General features: G+C 37.2%; 1 protein-coding gene across 2 annotated transcripts in view; it reads right to left on the bottom strand.

Annotated features, from left to right (window-relative positions):
• Positions 1–27,419, bottom strand: part of TAFA2 (TAFA chemokine like family member 2) — a 541,685-nt gene that overhangs the window by 151,256 nt on the left and 363,010 nt on the right. For both annotated transcript variants that reach the window (XM_066369326.1, XM_066369327.1), the window contains one exon: positions 18,862–18,968. In XM_066369326.1, coding sequence (XP_066225423.1) covers positions 18,862–18,968 — 107 coding nt within the window. The remainder of the gene's footprint in view (positions 1–18,861; positions 18,969–27,419) is intronic.

Genomic DNA, 27,419 nt, shown 5'->3' with positions numbered 1-27,419 from the left:
TCACTGTGCTTCAATAAAATATCCAAAACAGAGTTACAGAGAGATAACAAATTGGCTAGAAAGCATGACTCATGAACAATTATCAGCCATGTGAGAATCCATTATTAGCTCATAGAAAATCATCTTTATCTTCAAGGAGTAATGATGTTTCCTCATCCAGAGATGGTGTACGTTGTTGCCTGCCTTGAAAACACTCCAGAAAGCAACCGCATCAGTCAGCATTACAAAACCTAGAAGCATCCACTCAGTGTGTATTTATATGCTAATATAATACAAACTATCTAAAATCTAAAGCAAGTTGCTATTACATTGCACTCATTACAGGTTCAGTGACAGAAATGAATACAAGTCATAGGAAGTAAGTATGATGGGATGGTCTGCTTGACATGATAGTTATGGGTTCCTGGGAAAACAGGTAGTAGAGAACTAAGACATTTCACAAAGAAAGGCAAATGGTGCACTAAAAAGTCTCCAAATAGTTCAGTAGGTATTTTATATTTCTGGTGTTGGAGAGAGATCCAACCTGACTATCCACAGCAGTGAACAAAAATATAGGTGTTTCTTTATTGTGACACAGTTCATTCAGTGAGACTACAATAATTCAAATATATTTAAATTTTAATTCACATTATTCTTAACAGTTTTTACCTAGGTTACCTTGTTTACCTTGTTTACTCAGTCATAGATATTGTCTCTAGGAAAAAGAAAAAGAAAACAAAAAAAGAACATGGAGAATCCAAATTCTCCCCTGGGCTTGGTGAACCCCAGGTTCTGGATTCCAATATTCTAAACCCAAAACTTCTCAATGTCTTGTGGGCATAAGACAGGTGACAAAGAGATCTTGAAACATTGCTTCATGAAACATTGTGACTCCACAATGAACCTCTGATTTATTAACAAGAACTGGATCTTTAGCACAGAAAATTTTCCTGTGAGATTTTGGAATTAAGACTTTACAAGATGCCAGTTTTGAGACATTAAAGAAAATCCCTTAGAGGAAGGAGACAGGTCCGTACCCCTCTGGTAAGATTACCAATTTAAAATTTCCCCAGTGTTTCCAGAGGCACGTGCAATCATTTGAAAACTCTAAAATCTAAAGCCCTTTGCCGACAGTATTCATAAAAAGGATCCACAAAACAAAATTTTATAAAAAATGCAAAATGTACAACATACCACATGGAGAGTCCAAGATGTTCCTATTCACAGAATAGATAAACGTTTGCCTAATCCCATTTTACAAGAGTATGATTCCTTTACTAATACCAGGATGGAATGGTTGTGTTAAACTTACCACAGAATTTATTACATAAAATAAGATTTGTTCCACTTCACAAGATAATACAGGGGTGAGCAAAAGTAGGTTTATAGTTCTGAGTACATGAAACAGAGTTTATTCTTGTATTATTATTTATTCTTGTATTATATTTTTCCATATGTATAACTGTAAACCTACATTCGCCCACCCCTGTAAAAATTTATCTGGGGAAGAAGACATGTTCATCATGAGTAAGTAGCTAAATAGTCATTTTGTTTGGTAATTTTATATCCAGTCTTGTGTCCTACTTATTTAATTCACATCCAAATATCATCACAAAATTTGAATTACTAAGTAAATAACTTCTTAGTACAGAGACATACAATTTAGTGATACAGAAATGGAACTCACAATATGAAAAAGTAGAAAGTATAGACCAGGGGTAGTCAGCCTTTTTATACCTACTGCCCACTTTTGTATCTGTTAGTAGTAAAATTTTCTAAACACCCACTGGTTCCACAGTAATGGTGATTTATAAAGTAGGGAAGTAATTTTACTTTATAAAATTTATAAAGCAGAGTTACAGCAAGTTAAAGCATATAATAATAATTACTTACCAAGTACTTTATGTCAGATTTTCACTAAGTTTGGCAGAATAAATCTTTATAAAACAACTTACTATAGTTAAATCTATCTTTTTATTTATACTTTGGTTGCTCCACTACCACCCACCATGAAAGCTGGATGAAAAATTGTATTATTATTTTTACTTTTTTATTAATTTTAATGGTGTGACATTGATAAATCAGGGGACATATGTTCAGAGAAAAAAATCTCCAGATTATTTTGACATTTGATTATGTTGCATACCCCTCACCCAAAGTCAAATTGTCTTCTGTTACCTTCTATCTGGTTTTCTTTGTGCCCCTTCCCCTCACCCCCTCCCTCTCCCCCCCCCCCCAACAATCGCAGCAATGTATTTGTTGATTTATCTCTACGGGCAAGTAAAATAAAAGACAGAATAAACAAATGGGACTATATCAAACTAAAAAGCTTTTGCACAGCTAAAGACAATAAGAACAGAATAAAATGACAAACCACACAATGGGAGAACATATTCGACAATATGTCTGATAAGAGGTTAATAACCAAAATTTATAAAGAATTTATAAAACTCCACACCAGGAAGACAAACAATCCAATCAAAAAATGGGCAAAAGAAGTGAATAGACACTTCTCCAAAGAGGACATACAGATGGCCAATAGGCATATGAAAAAATGCTCAACATCACTAATCATTAGAGAAATGCAAATTAAAACCACAATGAGATATCATCTCACACCAGTCAGAATGGCGCTCATCAACAAAACAACACAGAGTAAGTGCTGGCCAGGATGTGGAGAAAAGGGAACCCTCCTGCACTGCTGGTGGGAATGCAGACTGGTGCAGCCTCTGTGGAAAACAGTATGGAGATTCCTCAAAAAATTTAAAAAATTAAAAATTATATTTTTATAAGAATTTTAGGGCCCTGGCCGGTTGGCTCAGCGGTAGAGCGTCGGCCTGGCATGCGGGGGACCCGGGTTTGATTCCCGGCCAGTGCACATAGGAGAAGCGCCCATTTGCTTCTCCACCCCCCCCCCTCCTTCCTCTCTGTCTCTCTCTTCCTCTCCCGCAGCCGAGGCTACATTGGAGCAAAGATGGCCCGGGCGCTGGGGATGGCTCCTTGGCCTCTGCCCCAGGCACTAGAGTGGCTCTGGTCGCAGCAGAGCGACCCCCCAGAGGGGCAGAGCATCGCCCCCTGGTGGGCAGAGCATCGCCCCTGATGGGCGTGCCGGGTGGATCCCGGTCGGGCGCATGCGGGAGTCTGTCTGACTGTCTCTCCCCGTTTCCAGCTTCAGAAAAATACAAAAAAAAAAAAAAAAAAAAGAATTTTAGAACACTATGGTTTGGTGACTTGATAAAAGTATTCACAGGACCAAGGCAAAAGGCTAGGTATGACTGAACAAAAATTTAAGAACTTCAGTAGGCCATCATCTTTTTTTAATGACACATTTTTAAAAAATGAATAAAATAAATTGCAAGATATATGAGAAACCTTTTTCCCTTAAATACAGAGCTAAGCAAAAGTAGGTTTACATTGTGAGTACACAATACAATTGTTCTTGTATTATTATTTATTAATTATTGTGTTATTTTCTGTATGAACTATGTATAATCCTATTTTTGCCCACTTCTGCGAAAGTTCACAATGAGCATGGGAGACTGCATTTGTAGGATAAACAAATGAAAAAGATTAATTTTAATTGGTATTTAAGATACTTATCTGATCAGAGTGGTGAAAAGAGAACACAATTTGGAGTCAGACAAATTTACGGTTTGAGCTGAATGCCCTTTGATAAAACTATTACCTCTGAAATTTTAGTTTCTTTTTAAAAAAATATTTACTTTTAGTTTATTGGAATATCATGGTTCACTAAACCATACAGGTTTCAAGTGTACACTCAATATAATACCACCCACACACTGCATTGTGTGCCCCCTGCCCCAAGTAAAGTCTCCTTCTGCCCCCACGCACCCCCTGCCCTTTGCTCCCTATCTCCCCCATCCCTGTGGCTCTGCCATACTGTTGTCTTTATCTATGTGTTATGTGAAATAATAGGTGCTAATTTTTCTCCACTGGCTTGATGTATAGATAAAAAATAAAGCTGGAGTCATTTAAAAAACAACTTCTTGCTTTTTTGAAAGACAATATAATACACATTATAATCAGCCCCTCAATTATTTTCCCATATATGAAATTAATATTATTTTGTAAAAGTGTATGTGTGGAAGTATTTTGAGGAAACTGAACATTACCTGTTAGTAGGGAAAAGGAGCTGCTTTATAATGCATTCTTATGTTATAACTATTAGTTCACTTGAAGGTTAATGTTGAGAAAATCAATCAATTGAAGAAATACTTTCCAGATTTAAAACAAATTGCATTGGAGTTATAAAGGGAAATGGAACTCAACTATAGATAAAAGTGGCAGCCTCAATAATAGTGGTTTTTTAAAGTTATTAGGTTATTTGTGTAGTAGCTACAGCCAGTGTGTTATTTTCTAACTCTGCAAATGTTTTATCTCACAATGTACGTTACTTAAGTACAATCATCTTTACTATTGTTCTTGTTTAACAAAGATATGCTACTCTAACACTGTTATAAAATACTGTAACAAATATTTCTCTTAAATGCTAGTACTGGAAGACATTGAGGTTAAAGATAGGCAAGACATTTTTTTTCTTAAATACACATACACACCCTCTCCTAAATTAATGTTAACTGAGCTCTGTGAGTTCATTTTTAAAAATTAAAGAGATTTCACTCTTCTTAGGTTAGGCATGTTGCACATAAATAATTATATCCTAACATACTTCTCTTATAGACTGTCAGAAATAATGTCAAATTCTCATTGGTTTCTTTCCTTCCAAATATTTTTTCCTGGTAATTTATTTATCATTCATTTACTCAACAAATAGGGGTTGAGCATTTATTATAAGCCAGATACTACTGCTTAGGCACCAAGAGAACATCGAAATAAATTAGATCATTTTGCTATCAAGGAACTCATCATCAATAACAACAAAACCACAGTTGTACAACAAAAATGAATGCAAGGAGTATTTAATAGCATGTATTCACAAAAAGACAAGAACAAAGCATGTGTACCTATATATAATACCAAAAACAGAAGAAATAATAGACAAGTCCACTTAATGTTGAATAAAAATAAAATTACTCGAAAGTGCATAAATATGTGTCAGCCTGAGAGGGTCAGTAAAATAGAAGATGATATGTTGTAATGATGAGTAAAGGACCTATCTGGGAGGGAAAGTGTAGGTGGTTGAAAGGAAGTTAAGAGAATTATGAGAAATCTGTGTAGGAAGTAAGGAGGAAAGGGTAACTGCAAGCCAAGATCACAAAATACTTGTTTGATGAAATACCTCTGGGAAATGAACTAGTCTTTAGTTGGAGAAACAGCTTGAATTTTGAAATTGCAGAACATTAGCTGCTTTAACTTAGTTGTTAAAATCTCTTTATATTTTTAAGGAAAAAAATTAAATACCTTCATCAAACATGTGACTGTCATTCTCAAAGCTGTCTTTGATCAGGCAGTTGTTTTAGGTTGTAATTAGTGTTCTTATTTAGTCACAAATCAAGTTTCACTTTTAACTGAAACAATATTCAGTTACTTAATCTAAGACAATAGCTTTACTCTAGTCATCTTTATACCATGGACACATTTAAAAACAGTTCTACTTCACGGTTTTCTTACTTGAACTGTTTTGGGGCTGTGATCTTATTTATCAAATAAACTTTTAAGAAATTTACTCATTAACAAAAATGCTGTATCACCTTGGTAGAAGTATTATAAGGGCTCCCACTCATCTTTCAAAGGTATTTTTGAATATGAATCTAATCATTGAGAAAAACACTGCTAGAAGTAAAGATGTATATTTGTTTGATCAAAAGAAAAATTCAGCCCCAAATCTTAATAATTTGAAGAAGGTATGCTAAGGTATATAGGCTGTCAAGCCACAATAATTTTTATAATGCATTAATAAGTACAGAAAAGATGTCTATCTGTCTTGCATGCCAGATAAGCAATCAGAGCACCTATAAACATATTCTAGCATCAGCCCTAGAATTGCCATTTTTCAAGGGTTCCAGACTGGACTGGCCAAGACTTTTCCCAAACTACACTGAAGTGTGAGGCACTTCCTGCTCAATCCTTCTTCCTTCCTACCTTCTCTTCCTTCACAGGTGTCAGAGCTTCTGTGTGGCCTGAAGTCTCAACCTCCTCCTTCTCTCCCATCCCTCTTTGTACTTCAAAAGTGTTGTTCTTCAAAATTCCTTGCTCATTGAATTCCATCTTGGAGTCTGCTTCTTGGAGGAAAACACTCATAAGAAAGAAAGATTGAAGAAGGAAACAAAGCCATCTATTTTTTTCTGGCTTCTGAAGTGCAAAGAGAGAATAATGTGGATGCCTGTGGGCATTAGCAGCATTAGCAGAAAGTGTACAGCCTTCCCAGCTCTTGAATTAATAATTTCAAGAGGAACTTGGTTCCAGGCTTCATGCTCCATGCCAGTGGAAGTGATTACCAACACAGCCGCAGCAGTTCAGCGAACTCAGCACAAACACACCCAGGAACACTGGTTTGCCTTCTACTCTTCCAGATCTAGTGGCAGGGGTAGCTTTCTGCAATCACCAGTGTCTGGGTAACAGTATTGCTATTCCCTGTTTCTTCCACCAATCATTGTAACATTTTTATAACCAAGTCCCTATTTTAAACTACCCTAGTGTGATTTCCTTTTTCCTAAATGAATGTTGCATGATATGAATTTCACCATTTCAATATTTTTTTACCTCAAAAATTCTCATTTGGGTTGACTATATAAAGAAATTGAATATGAACAAAATATATTAATAAATTTAATTAATAAGTAATATTAAGTGTAAACAATTATTGCCCAAAGGTTTTTATTTTAGTATTAAAAAACAAAATAATCTCAAAAAGAAACTAACAACTAAGAATTTCCTAAGTAACTTAGGGTACATTATTATAATGTTTTTTCATGTTCCAATTTAAATATGTGTTTATGGATAGTTTGTAGATATAGTATAAGTACACATCATTTACTGCTAATTGTACTGCTATGTGGGGGGAAGAGTTGAATATGTGCTTATCATGTAACACATAAAGTTCCATTCTTGGAAATATACCCTGGGGAAATTTTGTATATGTGAATAAAAATACATGTATAATAATGTTCACAGCAGTATTGTCAATAACAAAGAAAAACGAGAATGACTCAAATATTGTCAATAATCACGGGAAAGACCCAAACCCATCAAAAACAAAAGATAAATATATCACAGTGTATTCATACAATGCAATCCTATGTCACAACGGGGGTCAATCTCAAAATAAATTGTTGATGATAAGAAGCAAATCACACTAAAAAAATGCCCACAGTAGGATTCCATTTTTACAAAATTAAAAAACAATACAAGCCCTGGCTAGGTGGCAAAGTGGGTAGAGCGACGTTCTGGTATGTGGAGATCACAGGTTCTATCCAGGTAAGGGCACATATAAGCAGCGACCAATTAGTGCACAACTAAATGGAACAACTAAGTGAGACAACAAGTTGATTCTTCTTTCTCTCTCTCTCTCCCCTTCTGCACCCTCTCAAGTCATTGGAAAATTTTTAAAAACAACAACAGTTTAATGCCTGGGCCAGGTAACTCAATTGGTTAGAGCAACTTCCTGATATGCCATGGTTACAGATTCAGTTCTGGTCAGGGAACATACAGGAATCCAACCAATGAATGCATAAATATGTGGGACAAATCGATGTCTCTCTCCCCCCACCCCTCTCTCCAAAATCAGTTTTAAAAGAAACTCAAGACAGAACAATATCTATTGTTTAGGCACAGTGAGTCAGAAAAGGGATACTCTATGGGAGAAGGGGTTGTAATCAGGGAGAGGCATAGATTTGAAAGGCTGAAAATATTCTATTTCTCATCCTGGTTGGTGGATGCACAGTTATTTGCCTTATAATTATTCTTTTGAGTATATATATGCGTTTCATGCACTATCCTGTAAGCATGAGATATCTTAAAATAAAAAAGAGAAGAAAAATCAGGATATTGAAGGATAAACAGGAAAACAGGAATGTGATCTGCATAATTTAAAGCAGACTCTCCAGCTTAGACAGAGCAGTACTATCTCTCCCATACCTCATTTATCTCACTAAACATATAAATAAATAAGCAAATGAAGACCAAGATTTCTAATATTTTAATATGCTCATAAATTAAACCAGAAAAAAATATGCATAAATGCTATCTAATAATTTTATATAGAAAGTGGGTGTCTTTCTCTTCTTTATATTTTCCTGTCTAATCAAAATTCTCAATTAAACACGTAACACTTGAAAATTCAATAAAATGTATCATATCCTGGTTTGTTGGCTCAGTAGATAGAGTGTCAGCCCAGCATGTAAATGTTCCAGGTTTGATTCCTAGTGGGTACGTGGGAGAAATGACCATCTGCTTCTCCCCCTCCCCTGTTCTCCCCCTTCTCTCACTCTTGCCCTCCTGCAGCCAGTGGCTTGAGTGGTTTGAGCACTGCCCTGGGAACTGAGAATAGCTTGGTTGATCTGAACAGCAGCTCCAGGCACTAAGAATAGCTCGGTTAGATCAAGTGGTTGCCTCAGGTGCTTAAAATAGCTCTGTTGATTCAAGCATCAGCCCAGATGGGGATTGCTCAGAGGATCCCAGTCAGAGTACATGCAGGAGTCTGTCTCACTGTCTTCCCTCCTCTCACTTAAAATAAATAAATAAATAAATAAATAAATAAATAAATAAATAAATAAATAAAATGTATCATGAAGTGTGTTGTTAAAAGTCTAAACTTGAGTCAGTTTATGTTGTGGCCGTTTTTCTTTCCCTTACTCAATCTGATTGTATTCATAAACATGATGCTTAAAACAGTATAATTTATAAATCAGATTCTTAAACTTTGCTGTACATCATAGCTACAAATAAGTCCAAGAGAACCTAGTAATATCCTAGCTAAATTGGATCAAACAATTTTAATTGTAAAAACACTAGCATTCTGGGCCCTGGCCAGCTGGTTCAGTGGTAGAGCGTCAGCCTGGCGTGCAGGAATCCTGGGTTCAATTCCTGGCTAGGGCACACAGGAGAAGCGCCCATCTGCTTCTCTACCCCTCCCCCTCTCCTTCCTTCTGTCTCTCTCCTCCCCTCCCACAGCCGCAGCCGAGGCTCCATTGGAGCAAAGTTGGCCCAAGCACTGAGGATGGTTCCATGGCCTCTGCCTCAGGCACTAGAATGGCTCTGGTCGCAACAGAGCAATGCCCCAGATGGGCAGAGCATCGCCCCCTGGTGGGCATGCCTGGTGGATCCCGGTCGGGCACATGCGAGAGTCTGTCTGACTGCCTCTCTGTTTCCAACTTCAGAAAAATACATAAAAACAAAACAAAAAAACCCCACTACCATTCTGAATATGGCCCCAGAGGATGTGCCCCAGCTCCTCACTCAGCTAACTGTGTGCCACAACCCTCCTTGCTTTCTACCTACCAGACAGTGACTGTAGTTAGCTCCAGAGTAGTCTGTCTACTAACGTCCACTCCCCATTCAGATCTTTGCTCAAATGTCTCTTCCCGAGAAGAGATTTCCTTAAGCCTTCTGCATCCATTTGATGGTATATTTTATCTAGAATATTAAATTTAACAGCATCTTAATACCATTTATAAGTAAATATTTATTTGGTTGTCAAATGAATGTTTTTTCTTCCCAACTACAGGGGGTCCTCAGGTTACAACAGTCTCAACACATGGCATTTGTGCATGGCGGAAGAATGTGCATAACACGAGATATAAGTGAGGGAGTTGGTGCCCACCAGACAAGCCTGGAACAATTCTTTAAAAAGACAGAGAGACCTGTAACAGATCCTGTACCCTCTACATCAGCTGCTTCTCCACATGAAGCACCTGTAGTACAGGCAGAATCATCTCCAGCATCTCCTGTGTGTTCCTTAGGCAATCCTGATTCACCTGACCCAGTATCTCCAAAACCTTCTGCAGGTTCTTCTGCCTCTCCAGCACCTCCTCCCAATAGGACTCTCTCTCCCACCTTGCAATGCCACTTCCAGTGTGCAAGCCAACCACAGGCATAAAGGTAAGAATTTTTTTTTTTTCCTGAAGTTGGAAGTGGGGAGGCAGTCAGACAGACTCCCGCATGCACCCGACCGGGATCCACCTGGCATGTCCACCAGGGGGCGATGCTCTGCCCATCTGGGGTGCTGCTCTGTTGCGACCAGAGCCATTCTAGTGCCTGAGGCAGAGGCCATGGAGCCATCCTCAGCACCCGGCCCAACTCTTTGCTCCAATGGAGCCTTGGCTGCAGGAGGGGAAGAGAGAGACAGAGAGGAAGGAGATGGGGAGGGGTGGAGAAGCAGATGGGTGCTTCTCCTGTGTGTCCTGGACAGGAATCGAACCCGGGACTCCTGCACGCCAGGCCGACGCTCTACCACTGAGCCAACCGGCCAGGGCCGGTAAGGAATTTTTTAATACTCATTTTTTGACATTTTTTCTGTTACTACAGTATAGTATATTCATGTCCTTTTCCTCTTTCTGTGGCTTAGTTGTGTTTTTATGTTCTAGATTATGAATTAACAACTGTGTTAGGATAAGTCAGTGACAAAGGCTAGGGTGTGTTTTGACTTATATACCAAAATTCAGGTTACATCACTGTCTTAGAAACAGAACTGTGTTGTAACCCGTGGACAGCTTGTATACTGTAAGCTTCACAGGGCATAGATTGTGTTGGTTTTGGTCACCTAAATATCTCCAGAACTAAACCTAATGGCCAACACTTAACAGACAATATACATACATATTTTGTTTACTAGGTAGTTGGTTGGATAAATGAGACAATTATCGAATGAATCAACAAACAAAGAGCTACCAAAAACCTTAAACGGCTACTCTCTCATATAGGTTTTAAACTAAAAATCAACTTTAGTTTAAACCTTGTTTTTCTTTGAAAAAATTTTCATTTAATCAAAAGTTTCAACTCAGATTATTAATTACCTTGTATGATAATGAGGTTAACATATATTCAATATCAGCTAATCAAATGAAATTTCTCGCCTGTTTATACATCTTTCATGCTACATACAGGTCCTTTTTCAACCCAAATATCCAATAATGGCTCATGATTTTTAAATTTAATTTGGATACAATGGGTAGAAGAAGAAAAGGCAAGAATAATGATTATTTTTCTGTTTAGAATTTGGAGCCCTAAATGGAAATGTTTCCTCCCTGAATCAGAAGCTGTACCTAATGTAATTGCTTCCAAGGGGAAAATACTGCTTATACTTTCTGACTCTCTGTCATGCTGCTCTGAGTTAATCACCATCCCCTCCAAAATGCCCAGCTGAAAACAACTGTGAGAATTCAGGACCAAATCTCTATGGGAGTTTGGCCAGTAGATTAATTCGTCTGTGTGAGGAATCTTTAGTTTCCAAAGCTCAGAAAATTTTGTTAAACAGGTGACATTTTCTGATTTTTAAATATATCCTTTTCAAATCCAAATGCTCCGTATTTCGACAAGTTTTTCTGTGTGATGTTTAAAAATCAAAATAACACAATTCTGCATCAAGTTGCTCTTGAGAGCACAATGTTATCGCACTGGTATTTTGAAGAACTATTTATTCCATTTCCTCATCTCCTACATTCACTTGCTCTGCAATGATCTAATCTCTTACCTCTCTTTTTAAAATGCTCTGTTTTATTCACACCAGCCTTCTTGTCATTTCTCGTTGTCTGCAAGCATGCTCCTACTTGAAAGCGTTCATACTATTGCTGCTCTGCCTGGAACACTCTTCTCCTAAATGTATTTATGGCTGGTTCTATTGGACACTTTAGGTCTTACCCAAAGTCTTTATTTAAAACCACAGTCCCTCTTGAAATCTTCTTATGCCTCTATATTCCTTTGTTTTTTCCACACCATTTTACTGCAACACTTTTATTTTTCTTTTTATTATCTATCTTCCCACCTCTAGGACAAAAACTCCATAAAGACAAAGATTTTGCCTCTTTTATTTATGTTCTTCTATATTCTCAGTTCTCATTGCAGGTACTCAAAAGTTACTGAGAAAAACAAACTTTCCATCAGAATAATCCAGTCTAAACTAGTCTTGTGAAAACTGCCAATAAACTCTGCTTCCCAGAAGGGGGATACTTTTATTAGGGGAAAGAGTAAGAGTCTCACAAGTCATAAGGCTACAGCTGCTGTTCATCATCCCCATGGACAGCAAGAAAAGAAAGGATTTAGATAGCAATGAGGTGAAGGACCCTGATGGTCAGGAGCAAAGGGTAGCAGCTGTGTACTGGGACAGGGAAGAACGTTAGGCTCTTGGACCATCCAGTGGGCATTTCTTGGCATCACCATAGCTAATTATAATCATAAACATCTAAGTACAATAACCACAGTATTAAACGCATGATAATCCGGGTCTCGGAATGCTTAGGTATAGGATCCAGATAATACATCAGGCAAGCCTCCCCTATGAGCTGAGTGCTAGCTGAAATATAGGGGAACCTGAAATGGCTCAGGGCATGGGCAGATGAGCATCAGTAATGGCCCTCATACCAAATGCATTAACAGGGGCCTCACCTTCCCTCAAGAACATTTTCTTGGAAATTGCAATCAACCAGAATCTTTGATAAGCTTTGGAGGGATGGAATAAACTTAAGTGAGAGAGGCAAGCAGCTCTGAGGGGCTCAAGGAACACACTTCGGTGGAGTACAGGCTAGTTCCTTAGATCCTGTCCATCAGCTGTGCATCTTTGTGTGCATGTGTGTGTGTGACAGAGAGAGGAAAGAAAGATATGAGAATCATCTACTCGTAGTTGCTACAACTTAGTTGTTCATTGATTGCTTCTCATATATGCTCTGATGGGGGGGTCAAGCCGAGCAAGTGACCCCTTGCTCAAACCAGAGACTTTGGGCTCAAGCCAGCAGCCTTGCGCTTCAAGCCAAGTAATCTTTGGGCTCAAGCCAGTGACCATGGCTGGCATGTCTATGATCCTAAGCTCAATTCAGTGACCCTGCATTCAAGCTGGCAACCTTGAGGTTTCAAACCTGGGACCTCAGTGTCCCATGTTGATGCTCCATCCACTGTGCCACCACCAGTTAGGCCATCAGCTAGCTGCTCACCCACTTTTTCCCACTTGCTGTGAAGGTTAGTGGATTACAGTTCATGGTCCCTTTATTGTTTGGAGACTCACCTTCTGCCAAAAGAGTAGCCATTTTCCCAATGAGGTTTCTCTGTACCGTGGACAACAGAACCACAGCTGACCCTGGCTGGTTGGCTCAGCAGTAGAACGTCAACCTGGCATGTGGATGTCCTGGTTTTGATTCCTGGTCAGGGCACACAAGTGAAGCGACCATATGCTTCTCCACCCCCCCCCATTTTTTTTTTGCTCTCTCTCTTCCCTTCCCTCAGCCATGGCTCAAATGGTTCAAGCAAAGTTGGCCCTGGGTGCTGAGGATGGTTCCATGGCCTCACCTCAGGTGCTAAAATAGATTGGTTGCCAAGCAACTGGAGCTGCAGCCCAGCCAGGCAACGCATTGTCTAGAGCTTGCTGGGTGGATCCTAGTCCAACTTGCCGGAGTTTTTCTCTGCCTCCCTGCCTTTCACTTAATAAAAAAAAGAAAAAAGGAAAAAGAACCACAGCCAATGACAAATGGACACAAGGGTAGAAGAGGCTGTCCATCTCACCTCAAGCAGGGATGAATTCTGTGGAGCAGTTCATGTTTCAGAGCCTCCCCAGGACCTGACAGGCTGTTCTTCAGCTGAGACTCCGTTTGTGTTTAGCCTTTATCTCCCGCTCTGCCTGGCCCACCATCTCCTGCTCCTGAGAGCACACTTTCAATAAAGAACATAAACAAGAGTTTCTGACCTGGTTCTGCTTCTAAAGAACCTTACCTAAGGCACATGGCATATGCAGTTCACCTCTGAAAGAGTGCTTCCTGAGCATATAGGCCTTTAAAGTTCTCGCCGATATTATTACAATGACCATTAGTTCACAAAATTTTTAAAAATCACAAACCCTAAAATAAGTAAAATATCATAAATGATATTCACCAGGAAGAAAATACAAAAATTTCCTATTATTAAATCAAATAATATATATTTTTTATAATATCTATTATATTGATAGGGTATGGATATAGTGTGTGTGTATATAATATATATATACATACACATATATGTGTATGTATATATGTGTATGTGTGTATATATACATGTGTGTGTGTGTGTGTGTGTGTGTGTGTATGATTTCTAGTGCACCACATGTAGCCTATTTCCTAGATTTTCTTCAGAATCCCCACCTACGAATGCAGGAGAACTCCTGAAACCTGACATTCCCATGCCCCTAAAGAGAACTACTGAAGCCAGATGCTCCCATGCCCTTGAGGAGATGACTGACCCCAAGAAGCAATAAAGACTATGATTATATCAGAATGCCATGGAAATTAAATTATGGTCCTGGGAACCGGCCATCCTGCTTGATGACTTACAATGCCAGAAACCAGATATCCTGCTTGATGACTAACAGCATGCCCCTCATTGTACTAACTTCACCTGAAAAAGTATGTAATCAGCCCTCGCAACTGAGATTGTAAGGCAGGCTTTACGCTAGGATATGCTGCTGCCTGTCTTCTCAAGTTGCTAGAATCTTGATTAAAGATGCCTGTTTGCCTCTCAGACTCAGTCTCTGCTTATTGGCTATTGTGGCAACTGGTGACCCGAATCTCCAACCTGTTGAAGTCCAATAACAATATTATATGTATGTAATGTATTTAATTTGATACTGATTTAATGTATAAAAAGAGGAAATAAAAACAAATATATATAAAAAGCCAACCCAATTTAAAACAATTTTGGTAGCATATAATGGATAAAATTCAAATTCATATAGATTTAAAAACAGATCGTTCCAAAAGAACACAGAATTTGTGTGGTAGAAAGATTATCTGAATAACTATCCCAGAAAAAAGTGCAGAGATACTTGAAGGTAGAAAACATAAAGGCTGAAATAAATGGTGAACAGAGAAAGAAAGCTGACACACACCTTACCAAAGTCCTAGTTTAGTAAAAACATGGTATAGAAGCAATATTTCAAGAGATGATGCCTGAAATTTTTTCAAAGTTTATGAAAGACACCAACATGGATTTATGAATTCAACTAAGTCTCAAGTAGTATAAATAAAAAGAAAGTCACAACTGTATATATCTTGTTTTATGGAGTAAGACAGCCTAGATTTGAATCCCGTCTCTACATTGGGTAGCCTGGGGCAAGTTATTTAACCTTTCTTTGCCATAGTTCTGATCTGTGACATAGGGTTACTAGTAAATAGTACCTACCTCACAGAATGTTGTGCAGATTAAATGAGTTAATATCTGTAGAACTATTAGAATAAAGTTGTTGGGTTTTATTATTTATCTTTTTGATTTACTGATTTTTTGAGAGAGTGGAAGGTGGAGAGAGAGAGAGAAACACTGACTTGTTGTTCCACTCATTCACACACTCACTGGCTGATTCTTGTATGTGCTCTGACCAAGGATCAAACCCACAACCTCAGCAATATGGTTTAACCAACTGAACTACCTGACCAGGGCTATTGCTTATCTTTAGTACTTTTATCTCTAATAATTGCATAATGTGCTCTGGATCAGAGACAGATTTCTTATTTATTATTTTACAATAAAAAATAAGTGACTGTCCCCCCCCTTACCCTAAGCCTTACCCATGATAAAAACTAGGACGAATGTCCTACACAAGAAGCTGAATACTTGATTGGAGAGTGACAGATAACAATGGATTTTTTCTACTTCTATGCAAGCCAAAGATAGCGACTCTCCTCCAAAAGGAGAAAAAAATATCTTTGGCTCCTTTGAAAGAGGACATGAGGTTCTCACTTTAACCTGCGGAATATGAATACATCTTTCCAAGGGCCAGATAAACCCCAAGTGTCTCCCAGACAGGGGTTTCATATGTAGGCAGCGAGTGTCCCTACCTTTCTGGCACACTGAGAGCGTAACCTCTGGACCTAACCCAAGCTGTAAACAGTTAGCCTTCATGGGGAGATGAGAGTTTTATTCTCCTTTTGAATCCAAAAAATTAATGACACAAATGACTGTAGATCTAGTCCACATGTTATGTGTCTCAGTAGTCTGGGTTTCCTACAGAAGCACGGAGAAATCCAGAGGCATTTCACCTCCACACAGTGCCTAGCCAGTATTATTAAGTGTAACCTAAGGGTTTGTTATATAAATAAGAATAAAATTAATAACATAAAGATAAAAGCAGAAAGTAATGAAACACAAAAAGATTCAAGTGCAAGTATCAATAAATACAAAAGTTTGTCCTTTGAAACTAGTAAGATGAACCAACTCTGAGGAGACCAATCAGAAAAAGAGATATGACATAAATGAGCACCATTAAGATAGAAGGAGACAGGTACAGCAGATGACAAAGATAGTAAGAGAATACCTTGAACAACTAACTATCTAAGTACTACCATTTGGAAAACTATACTGCTCACAAAAATTAGGGGATATTTCAAAATAAATATTAAGTGATAAAAAAGCATTTGATTTTTTTAATTAAACAAGAACATCAGAAAAGCAAATGACAAGTCAAAGAAAGTTGTTCAATTATGCAAATGCGATGCAAAACCAACTTTTATTTCATTGGTGAAAATGCACTATACAAAAGGCTGAAAGTACTGGAGTATCTGCACGTTCCCTGATCCCCTAGTTTTTGTGAGCAGTGTATTTGGCCTAATCTAGTGAGACTGAAGATCAGCACAACCAGTGATCCAGCAAGTTTGTTCCTCAGAATGTGCTCTCGAGAGACCCTTGCATATATGCACCAGGAGAGACTGTTCATAATGACAAGAAAATAGAACACCAAATGTTTATGTACTAGAGAATAATATATAAATTGTAGTGACTTCATACAATAAAATATGGAGCAACTGCAAAAAAGAAAAAATATATATATAATATGTATAACTACAGCTACATGCCATCAACTATAATAAATGTCACAAATTTATTATTAAACAAAGTTAAAAATTAGAGAAAAATACAGTATAATACTATTATGTAAATCCAATAACAACCAAAATTAAGCAATATGCCATTTGGAGAGACATATATTTGTGATGTAATTATAAACAAAAGCAAAGAAATTATAATCACAAGATTTAGAATTGTGATTATTTTGGGTAAGGAGGCAAAGGACTGAAATCAGAGTGTCAGACACAGGCAGTTTTAAGGGTATTAGAAATGTTATACTTCTCAGTTGGGTGCTGAGCACACTGGTGCCCATTTTGTGAACATTCCCTGAAATGGACATACATATGCATTACACTTCATATTTTCAGTGTAAATTAGTTTAAACAAAAGGGGCATTTTCTATGAAAAATATAAAGAAAAGAAAGAAAGGAAGGAAGAGGAGGAGGAGGAAAGGGGGTTATGGAGAAATCTTTTCTAAAATCTTCATCCAAAATATCAGTGGCAGAATGGAAAGAAAACCAAAGCAGTACAGATTTCTATCTTCTGCAATGAACTGGGCTCAGCACTCCAAGTGGGTTTTCCGAGACAACGAGAATCTACTATGCTCAAGAACTATTTTATTGGCAAAAAGTAAAAAATTTCAGTTTCAGAGCTAGCATAGACTGTAATACAACTTAAAAATTCTCAAAAGTAGCTTTAAAAATTATATGTCATATTCACGGTGGGCAGTCTTTATGTGTCATTCTCTTAGGGATCTCATCAGTTGCCTTTGGAGACAAAAAGCATCTTTTTCGCAAACTCTCGCTTCACCAGGATGATACCCACAGTTACTGTAAATCTCCCAATTTTCTCTCAACTAGATATTTGTTTTATTAGCTGGGAAGGGACACTAGGGTGACCATCCTCTGGAGAGTACAGATGACGTCTTCTCTTTTTAACCCCAAGGCAGGAGGTCTGGCCCCAGTGGTTTTCAACTCTTTTTAAGAGGTGAGCATTTAACATTGTTTGGTTCACTGGTTTAAACAAAGGAGAATATTTTGTTTGACAGAAATCACTCCTTCACATCTTTCCTCTTCCTGGTGTTAGTGTTCATGTAATGCTAATTAAATACACTTGTGTAACTAATTTAAGTGTTACAAAATTCAAGGCTATCTTAACTCTCCTTTCACCCCGAGATAAATAAGTTGCCAGCTTCTAGAGTTTACAGAGGACTGAAAATTAAACTGTAAAGTCATATTTCCCAGAAAAATCTAAATTGACTTCTCAGATTATAAATACATGATTATGGTAGGAACAGTTCAGGAAAAAGCCCCATTTTAATTAATTTGGAAAAAAGCAGTTACTCATTACACTGGGTATTATGCTCAGGAAAGAGAACATACAGGACATAATTTTGAGCTGTCAAACTGAAAACATGTATAAAACAAACATTCTTTATCCTTGTCAGAATTAAGCCTGCTAAATTTTATACTAGATGCAGAGCCCAAATGTAGTTACAAAGGTATATGGTATGAAGAAATATGATTTACAAAAAACACTGAAAGAAAATTTCCATATTTACATATATTAAGATACATATAATTTAAAATTCTTTCATTATGAGGATGCCTGCAATCTGAAACTCATCTTCATTACATGTCAACTCGACATTATAACATCACTATCTTTAAAATATAAATGACAAGGGGAAGTCAGAGTCACAATTCTATACCCTTTGACGCTATTTGTGGGAATGGCTGTTATCCTGGAAATATTTAAATAATCATGATTCCCCTATCAAAGCCATATTAAGAATAAGTAGGTCTGCATTTTTACTTAAATAGGCTTGCCAGGAGGGAGCCATATCTAGTAAAATTAATACCCCTGTGAAGAAAGAACACAACAGTCTGGGCTGAAGGGAGTCACCTTCTACAGAGAGCTGAGAAAGAAAACAGAAGAGCTTACCTTTGTGATGGTTTGTACTGGATACCACTTTCCCCCACAAGGTTACAACAAATATTATTATTAGCAGTTTTCCTTTTGTTGCTTTCTGTAAATATCTCTTACTCATCCTACAAAAAAAATAATAAAATAATAATTCTAAGTATGTGAAACCAAAGCTTTTCCATTATAATTATGCTACATTTAAAGCTTTTCATGAGACGTTACATATTTAACTACTACAAATTGCATTGCTTATATTTAAAATGCTATTCATTGTTTATAAACTATGAAGAGAAAAAAAAGTTTTCCAAACAAAGTATCTTCATAGGATACAGGGGATAAGAGAGGTTCGTTCCCACCTGAATCAGACTTCATTCATGTAACAGTAGGCTAAATCAATTGAGGTATACTACACTTTTTCTCTCCATACATAAGATAAATATAAATAAATATAGTCACAAAATCCAAGACTGAGTTGTTTGAATAATCTTTATTTTTTTATTCATTTTAGAAAGGAGAGAGAGAGAGAGACAGAGAGACAGAGAGACAGAGAGAGAGAAGGGGGGAGGAGCAGGAAGTATCAACTCCCATATGTGCCTTGACCAGGCAAGTGCAGATTTTGAACCGGTGACCTCAGCGTTCCAGGTCGACGCTCTACCCACTGCACCACCACAAGTCAGGCTGAATAATCTTTAAATAGACATCTTATTGTATTTTCTAAAGATTCCTTCTTCAGTGCCAGGTCAAGTGGTCAGGGTAAGCAGGTTAAATAAGATGAATTAGAGGGATTCCTGTACAGAATAAAATCACTTCAAATCTATTTTTCTTAATGTGCTTTAAAAAATAACCAGGTACAACAGCCAGTACATTTTATTGTGTACATCACTACTGCTGGAGAGATGCAGATGTTTTAATATTGTTGGACTCCACTGTGCTGTACTTATTAAAAGTAGGAGAAAAATGGAAAAGCAGGTAGAAAAATACCAACATTTTTAAATTGAGCCCACAAAACTCAGGAATGCAAAGAAATCATGTAATAAAATAATAGCTACATATAATAAAAGTTTAGCACCTACTTTCTCCAGAACATTAATTGCTTGTTTTATAGAACATTAATTGCTTTCCAGAACAAATTTGGGATGTTGGTATATCTATCCCCATTTTAAAAATGATGAAATTTGGAAATTTGCAAGAGGTACATTTAACAATAGAATAGATTAACAATTCAAACCCAGACTTGTCTGATACTAAAATCCTTACATTACGACATTGCTAAGAGGTAAGCAAAATCCATGAAACGTGTTTAACACTATGCATAGAAGAGAGTAAATTCTCAATAAATGCTGAGTTATGGTTAAATGAGCATTTTCCTATGTGTGCCTTGTGAAACCAGTTCCAAGAATGCTAATACAGTATTAGTGAAATTCAAGGAGCAAATATATTTGTAAAATTCTGGCTTCAACAAATTTAGCCAGGTTTTTATTTTTTTAACAAGAAGCATATCTAACTGTGTAGCATTTTCCAGAAACCTTTCTCCACAGAGTAACACAGGATACTCGTGTCCTCAGGAAGCCTCTTAGAGAAATATGCTTTAGGACTCTTCTCTCAGTAGACAAATGACCACTTAAAGTCTCCCGTTCTATTGCCTTAGTTTCCCCTCAGCTTTTGGACTACTAGCTTTGTTATAGACTCTTTTCCAACCATCTTGCCTCCCCTCTACATCCAATCCTGTAACTCATGGTACTGCATATCATCTACAAGAATGAGCAGTTTAGCAAAACTCATCTGACAAGAAGAACTGCTTAGCATAATTCTTGATAATAGCTTTCCCACAGCAAACAGCCTTTGCTGCAAGGTCAGTGACCCACTGTATTATCCATCCCACTGTGCACCCACCACGCAAGATGACAAAGCTGACAGCTGGTCAAACTTATAACTAGACATATGGAAATAGAAACACCCACCATGTCACCTGGTTGTCAAACTAAAAAAGGATGCAACTTTTGGAAGGTCAACATTTGGAAGTCTCAAAAAGCCCATGCCTTCCCCTTCTCATCTAAACCCCACCCTTAACCAGTCAATTACCATCTTCTCTTAATACTAATTCCTCAGTATCTCCTAAATGTATACACTTACTTCTATCTCTACACCAATACTGCAGTGCAGACTACCACCAAAACTTCTCACAGACCACAGCCCCCTAACTGGACTTCCTGCCATCAATTATGCCATCTTCAGGAACTAAAGGCAGGGTCAGCGTCTGCCTTTTTCACCACTATATCTGCAGTATTTAGTACTTCCTAAGTGCCTGATGAACACTGTTGACTGAATGTAATGCAGTCTCTATGGTGTAGCCAGATATGTAACTACAATTATGAGACACCTTTCAAAAGATTAAAACTTTCCCATGATTTCCCTTTACGTGCAGAGGGAAAAAGATTATGACCTTGAGCAAGGTACAAAAACTTGTATCAGTGTTAGTAAAAAGAAATTAGTTTTGCCTCATTATAACTCTAATTTGATTTTATGCTGTTCCTCCTCCTTTAACTCTACTAAGTTGCCTCAAAGTCTTCCAGTAGAGCTCACCTCTGTTACTTGAGACATATCAGCCACACACTGCATCCTCCATCCACTCTTTGAAATACTAACTTCTATTCATTGATCAGGGAGTACATTAGAATTCCTCCCACAGGATGTGTCCAACACCTTTGTATGAACAACAACCACTGGCCACACTGTATTATAACTTTCCACTCAAATTTAACGTTCCTAAAGATAGGGACTGTGTCCAACACATTTGTGAATACCTAGGGCTTGGCCCACAGTTGTTCTTAACAACTGGTGCTGAATGTTGAATGTTGGTGGTACCCTGGCACCAAAGCTATTGTGTAGGTGTCAATGTGAGTAGAAGAAGTATGTGTCATTACCTTAGGATGGAATTGCAAAAGGAGAAACAGGAAGAAGAATATATGAAAGAGGTGGGTGAGGAGAGACAGAATAAGCAAACTGGACAAAAAGAAAATAAGCAGAGAGAAATCCAATTTGTAATAAGTCTTATTCTGATTTTTTTTTAATGAGAGAGAAAAAAACAGAGAGAGAGACAGGGACAGGCAGGAAAGAGAGAGCCGAGAAGCATTAATTCTTTGTTGCGGCACCTTAGTTGTTTATTGATTGCTTTCTCATATGTGCCTTGACCCAGGGGCTCTAGCTGAGCCAGTGACCACATGCTCAAGCCAGTGGCCTTGGGCTTCAAGCCAGCGAACTTTGGGCTCAAGCCAGTGCCATGGGGTCATGTCTATGAGTGAGCCTGCGCTCAAGCTGGCGACCTCAGAGTTTCAAACCTGGGTCCCCAGTGTCCCAGGCCAATGCTCTATGCATTGCACCACCACCTGGTCAGGCAGTCTTATTCTGATTTTTAAATAACAATCAAACTTGAGCAAATTGAAGTGTAATGTAGCAGTAGGGGATTTTTGACAAAGGGGGCAATGTCAAAGAGAAACCAAAGAAAAAGAAAGTTGCATGGCACATTTCTTTTTGACCTTGTACTGGAGCACTGAGGAGGGTGCGCTCACTTCCCATCCAATGTGCTAAACACCAAGTCTCAGTACAATTTTCCACCACAGTCAACAGCCCAATGCACTTTCAGAATTTTCACATTCACCTATAAAAACAGTAAACTTTAAATCAGTTTTGAATCAGCAAAAGCTGAGGGGAAAAGAAACAGGAAACTGAAGGATAAATACACAGAGAGAAAGAAAACCTGAAATCGCTCCCCAAGCAGCAGCAAGGAGCCAAGAGAAGCAGGACAACTGAGAAATATCAATAGTAACCTTGGCAGTCAAGGGTGCCGAAGTGAAAAGTTGTCAAAGTGGAGGACTGACAATTAAATCTCCAGACTGCTTTGTACTCTTCTCCACTGTATTACACAGTTATATTCACTGAGGTTTAGACTTCTGGATGATTTTGAACCCATCCCCTCCCACCAATGCCAGGAGTACACGTAATCACGAATAAGCAAGAACTGAAAAACTGTTATGCTATTAAAAAAATAATTTCTCCATAGAAATAGCAAGTAAATTCAACTGATCTGAAGAAGACAAAATGGAAAAAAAAAGAGGGAGGAGTAACATATAGAAAGGCAATGAATTCTGGGGATAGAATCCAACCATTTGTTTTCCCTTTGAGCTTAAGTCATTTCTGTGGAAATAAAAGTCATTTAAGGCAGTATATATATCAAGTATATTATATATATATATATAAATAAAATTAGGGGATATTTAAAAATGAATATAAAGCAATTTATATATACTGCATGTGTATATATATAAGACTTTTTAGGACATTTCTCTACATTGATTCAGACCATCCTGGTGTTAATCAATTACAATGCCATGAATTTCAAAAGCCAAAACTAGTACAGGGTGTTCTCAGGTTACAACAGTATTGACATACAAAGTTTTGAGTTTATGACGCTCACTCCCATAAAAACTTTAAAACACTGAGACATGAGTGTTTCAGCTTATAACATTAGCATCGTACTTAACAGACTATGTCATACTTACAGACAAGCCTGGAATAATTCTTTAAGAAGGCAGAGAGGTCTGCAACAGATCCTGTACCCTCTACATCAGCTGCTTCTCAAGATAAAACACTTGTAGTGCAGGTAGAATCATCCCCAGCGTCTCCTGCACGTTCCTTAGGCAATCCTGATTCACCTGACCCAGTATCTCCAGGTTCTCCTGCCTCTCCAGCTCCCTTCTCCCAATAGGTCACTCTCTCCCGCCTTGCAATGCCCCTTCCAGTGTGCAGCCAACCACAGGAGTAAAGGTAAGGATTTTTTTTTTACAGTTTTTGTCATTTTATTTTGTGTACAGTATGGTATATTTATGTCCTTTTCTTTTTTTCTGTGGCTTAGTTGTGTTTTTATGTTCTAGATTATGATTTTACAACTGTGTTAGGATAGGCAAGTGACTAACGCTAGGGTGTGTTTCTACTTACACCAAAATTCAGGTTATATCACTGCCGTAAGAACAGAATTGTGTAGTAACCCAAGGATCCCCTGTCCAGGAATCAACCCTTGAGGTAAAATATTCCAATTGATAAGGTTTGTTCCTTTTGGCCTCATGGGAATCAGAATGATCTATATAAAATCACATTACTCCACTTTATATTTTCCTTAAAATCCCAAATTCACCTACTCATTGAAAAGAGAGTAAAATGTAAATTTCTTACTGGAAAAAAGGCTCAACCTTCCCCCTCTCTGAGCTGACTTAACAATCCTGTTTCCTTTGTTCCTGATACTTCAACCACATTGGCCAGCCCTCTGTCCCTAGTGCCAAACACTGAACTTTTTAGCTCTGCCTTGAAGGCTTTTCCTCCAGTCTTCACACAGTGAGCTTCTGTTTCTGATCACCTCCCCAGAGAGCCTTCCTGACCATCCTGCCCTCCAGAGTCCAAAGACACCGACCCCACAGCCTCTTTCTTCCAATACTATGGAGCATTTTATTTATTATAATATGAAATTATCTTATTTACATATTACACATTTATGCATTTACTTTCTTTTTCTTGCAATAAAATGTAATTTCCACAAAGGCAGAATCTGTCTATTAACCATCACTCCAGCAATAAAACAATATCTAAAATGTAGAATACACTGCATGTTCAATGAAGAAATGTGTGTATTGAATATATAATTATAACAGAATAGATGAATCCCTTTTAATAGAAAAGTTTCTTTACTTCTTTTAATTTAAACAAATTTCTATTTTATTCATCAGCTAGGAATGCCAATGGCAAGAACAGCATACATGTTTGTGAAGTTATACACAGTGGTGGGATTGAAATAATTTAACAACCTGTTCTCTGCCCTAATGACCATTTTAAGTATAACAAAATGATATACCGAAAGGTAGTTCATTATTTCATGCATTTAATACTTAAATAAGAACAATAAAAGAGGAACATAAAACTAGATTATGTTATAAGAGTTTTAAAATATTAATGTAAAAATATTAAGTAATACCTGACAAAAAACAATAAAACTGTTATTTAAGATATTTCCATTATTGCTTCTTGATTGGCATCCTCACTTGCAATTTTTTTCAGCTATAGATGGAATGAACATTACTACAGGCACTTAGAATACAGTGTTGCACAGATAAACTTTAAAAAACAGTAAAGAATGTAAATTTGTGATTTCCACAATGGGCGGCTACCCAGGTGCCCACCTTAGAGAGAACCCTGATTACAAGTGCCATTTTAACAAATTCACTGAACTCAATAAAAAATTAGGTATTGGTTCTGCCAAACTCATGTGAACTGGCTGAATCCCACCACTAGTGATAGAATATGAAGTGAGAAGAAGAGCAAGGGGGGAGATAAAGGTGATGGGTGAAAACCTGACTTGTGGAGGTGAACACAATATGGTTGGTGTACAGAGATGTGCTGTAGACTTGGGCTCTTGAAACCTCTATGATTTTGTTGACCAGTGTCACTCCAACAAAGTCACTTAAATAAAAAAATTTAAAAAAAAAAGCAGAGTCTAGGTTAATAATTCAAGAAACACACAAAGAAAGGAAATAAAGGTACAGTGGTAGCTAGAGAGATTTTAATAAATTGATGGGAAAGAGAAGAAAGAAGTTAAAGATACCAAAGTGAAGGTGAACTAAAAAGTTTTTGTAAACTAATTTTACCTTCTACAAGTATGTTATTACAATATTATTACAATTATAATAAGTTATTATTGTTATTACTTTTAATTTCCAATTTTATATAGAAACAAATATATCTTCCAAAATTAAGTCATTCTTTGTTTGTTGTTAGGTTATCAGAATAATCCTACTAAATAGGAGATCTAAAGCCACAAGTTTCACCACATTGTTGGTTTTATCCAATAATAATGTCCCACTTGGCTACAATTTTATTATAAAGATTATAACTGCCTGGTACATCCAAATTATTTACTAAAAAAGCAATTATCTTTGCAATAGATAATATCAGTACTGACATAGATAGATAAATAGATATAGATAGACGATAGATTATAGATAGATAGATGATTGAGAGATAAAGACTAAGTAGATATAGACATGTATTAACGTATAAAGGACTTATATGTGTATGTGCTTTGTATGTATAAGAATATATAGTAACAAATTTAAAAGATAATCATGTAACCCTACCAGTAATACTACATTGTGTGTTATATTATCCAGAAGCTGAGGTGGTCAATTCCAGTTATTTTTATTATTTCAATTCATTTTGTTTTTATTTTACATCATCACATTATAGTCTTTCACACCACATTTACCATGTGCATTATTTGAGTTAGAATTTCCCTGTTGAACAATTAGAACTGGATTTCCCATCTTGTAAATTATCATCTAAAGTTTACAGATTTGGAATTTCATATGCCAGTCATACAATTAGCCCAATTAAGCTCATATTTTTTTTCAGGTAACTATTGAATAAGAACTGAAATCCAAATCAGTTTCTCAACTTTTTCTAAATTGAAAGAACTATTTTAAAATTCTCATTTTTTTTTTTTTGCCTGACCTGTGGTGGCACAGTGGATAAAGCATCAACCTGGAACACTGACTTCGCTGGTTTGAAACCCTGGGCTTGCCTGGTCAAGGCACATATGGGAGTTGATGCTTCCAGCCCCCCCCTCCTTCTTTCTCTCTCTCTCTCTCTTTCTCTCTCTCCCCTCTCTAAAAATGAATAAAAATAAAATCTTTAAAATTAAATAAAATAAAATTCTCATCTTTTTTTGAAAAATCAGTGTTTCATGATAAATCTACTTTTTAGATTGCATTCTATTAAAAAGTCAACCCTGGAGATTTAGCCAAGAAATATACATTGGTTTCTAAAGATTACCTGGCAGCAAAAACAATCCTCATTTAAGGACCACAATTACCACCTATCTTCACCCAAATTGTATACTTCCATTTATTTCCCACAATACTGCAATGTGGGTGGGCACAAAAACCCAGGAGTGCTTTTGCATTATACTTAACAATGTACAGCCCAAGTGCTGATTTTGTACAAATGCCTCGGCTACCTGCAGGCTACAGTAACAGAAAATAGAAATGTATTGTCATTTAAATGATTTCTCCAGAAGCATACAACATTCTAAAACTCCAATACCCCAAACAGATTAAAATGTTAAAAGCAAAATAAAGCCATATTTGAGATTATGATAGCAATAGAAAGACACCTGAAATGATCAAGGCTACCCAAAACCACAATGTTATGTATTTGTTATTACAACTGAATCTCTATCTATAAAATGGGAATGTCATCTATTTCTCAAAGAGAAGTCTCATTATAATTAACAAGAAATCATGTGACCATTTGGACTTAAGTAAATCAGAGGTGTTACTATTTCTTTGGAAGTCCTACTCTCAGACCATGGGCTTGCAAGTCAGAAATAGGTGCCTGAGTGTGACTCTGGTTTCAGAACACAACAGTTAGGTGAATCTGTCCCAGTTTACTTAACGTCAGCCTTCACACCCATATATGGAATGCACAAATACTATTACACATTGGTAGTAAGAAATAAATTTTGTAAGAAATAA

The sequence above is a fragment of the Saccopteryx leptura genome, chromosome 2, assembly GCF_036850995.1.
Source record: "Saccopteryx leptura isolate mSacLep1 chromosome 2, mSacLep1_pri_phased_curated, whole genome shotgun sequence".
NCBI classification, from domain to species: Eukaryota; Metazoa; Chordata; class Mammalia; order Chiroptera; family Emballonuridae; genus Saccopteryx; species Saccopteryx leptura.
The sequence above is the reverse complement of the archived record's forward strand: the minus strand, read 5'-3'. Positions and strand labels throughout refer to the sequence as shown.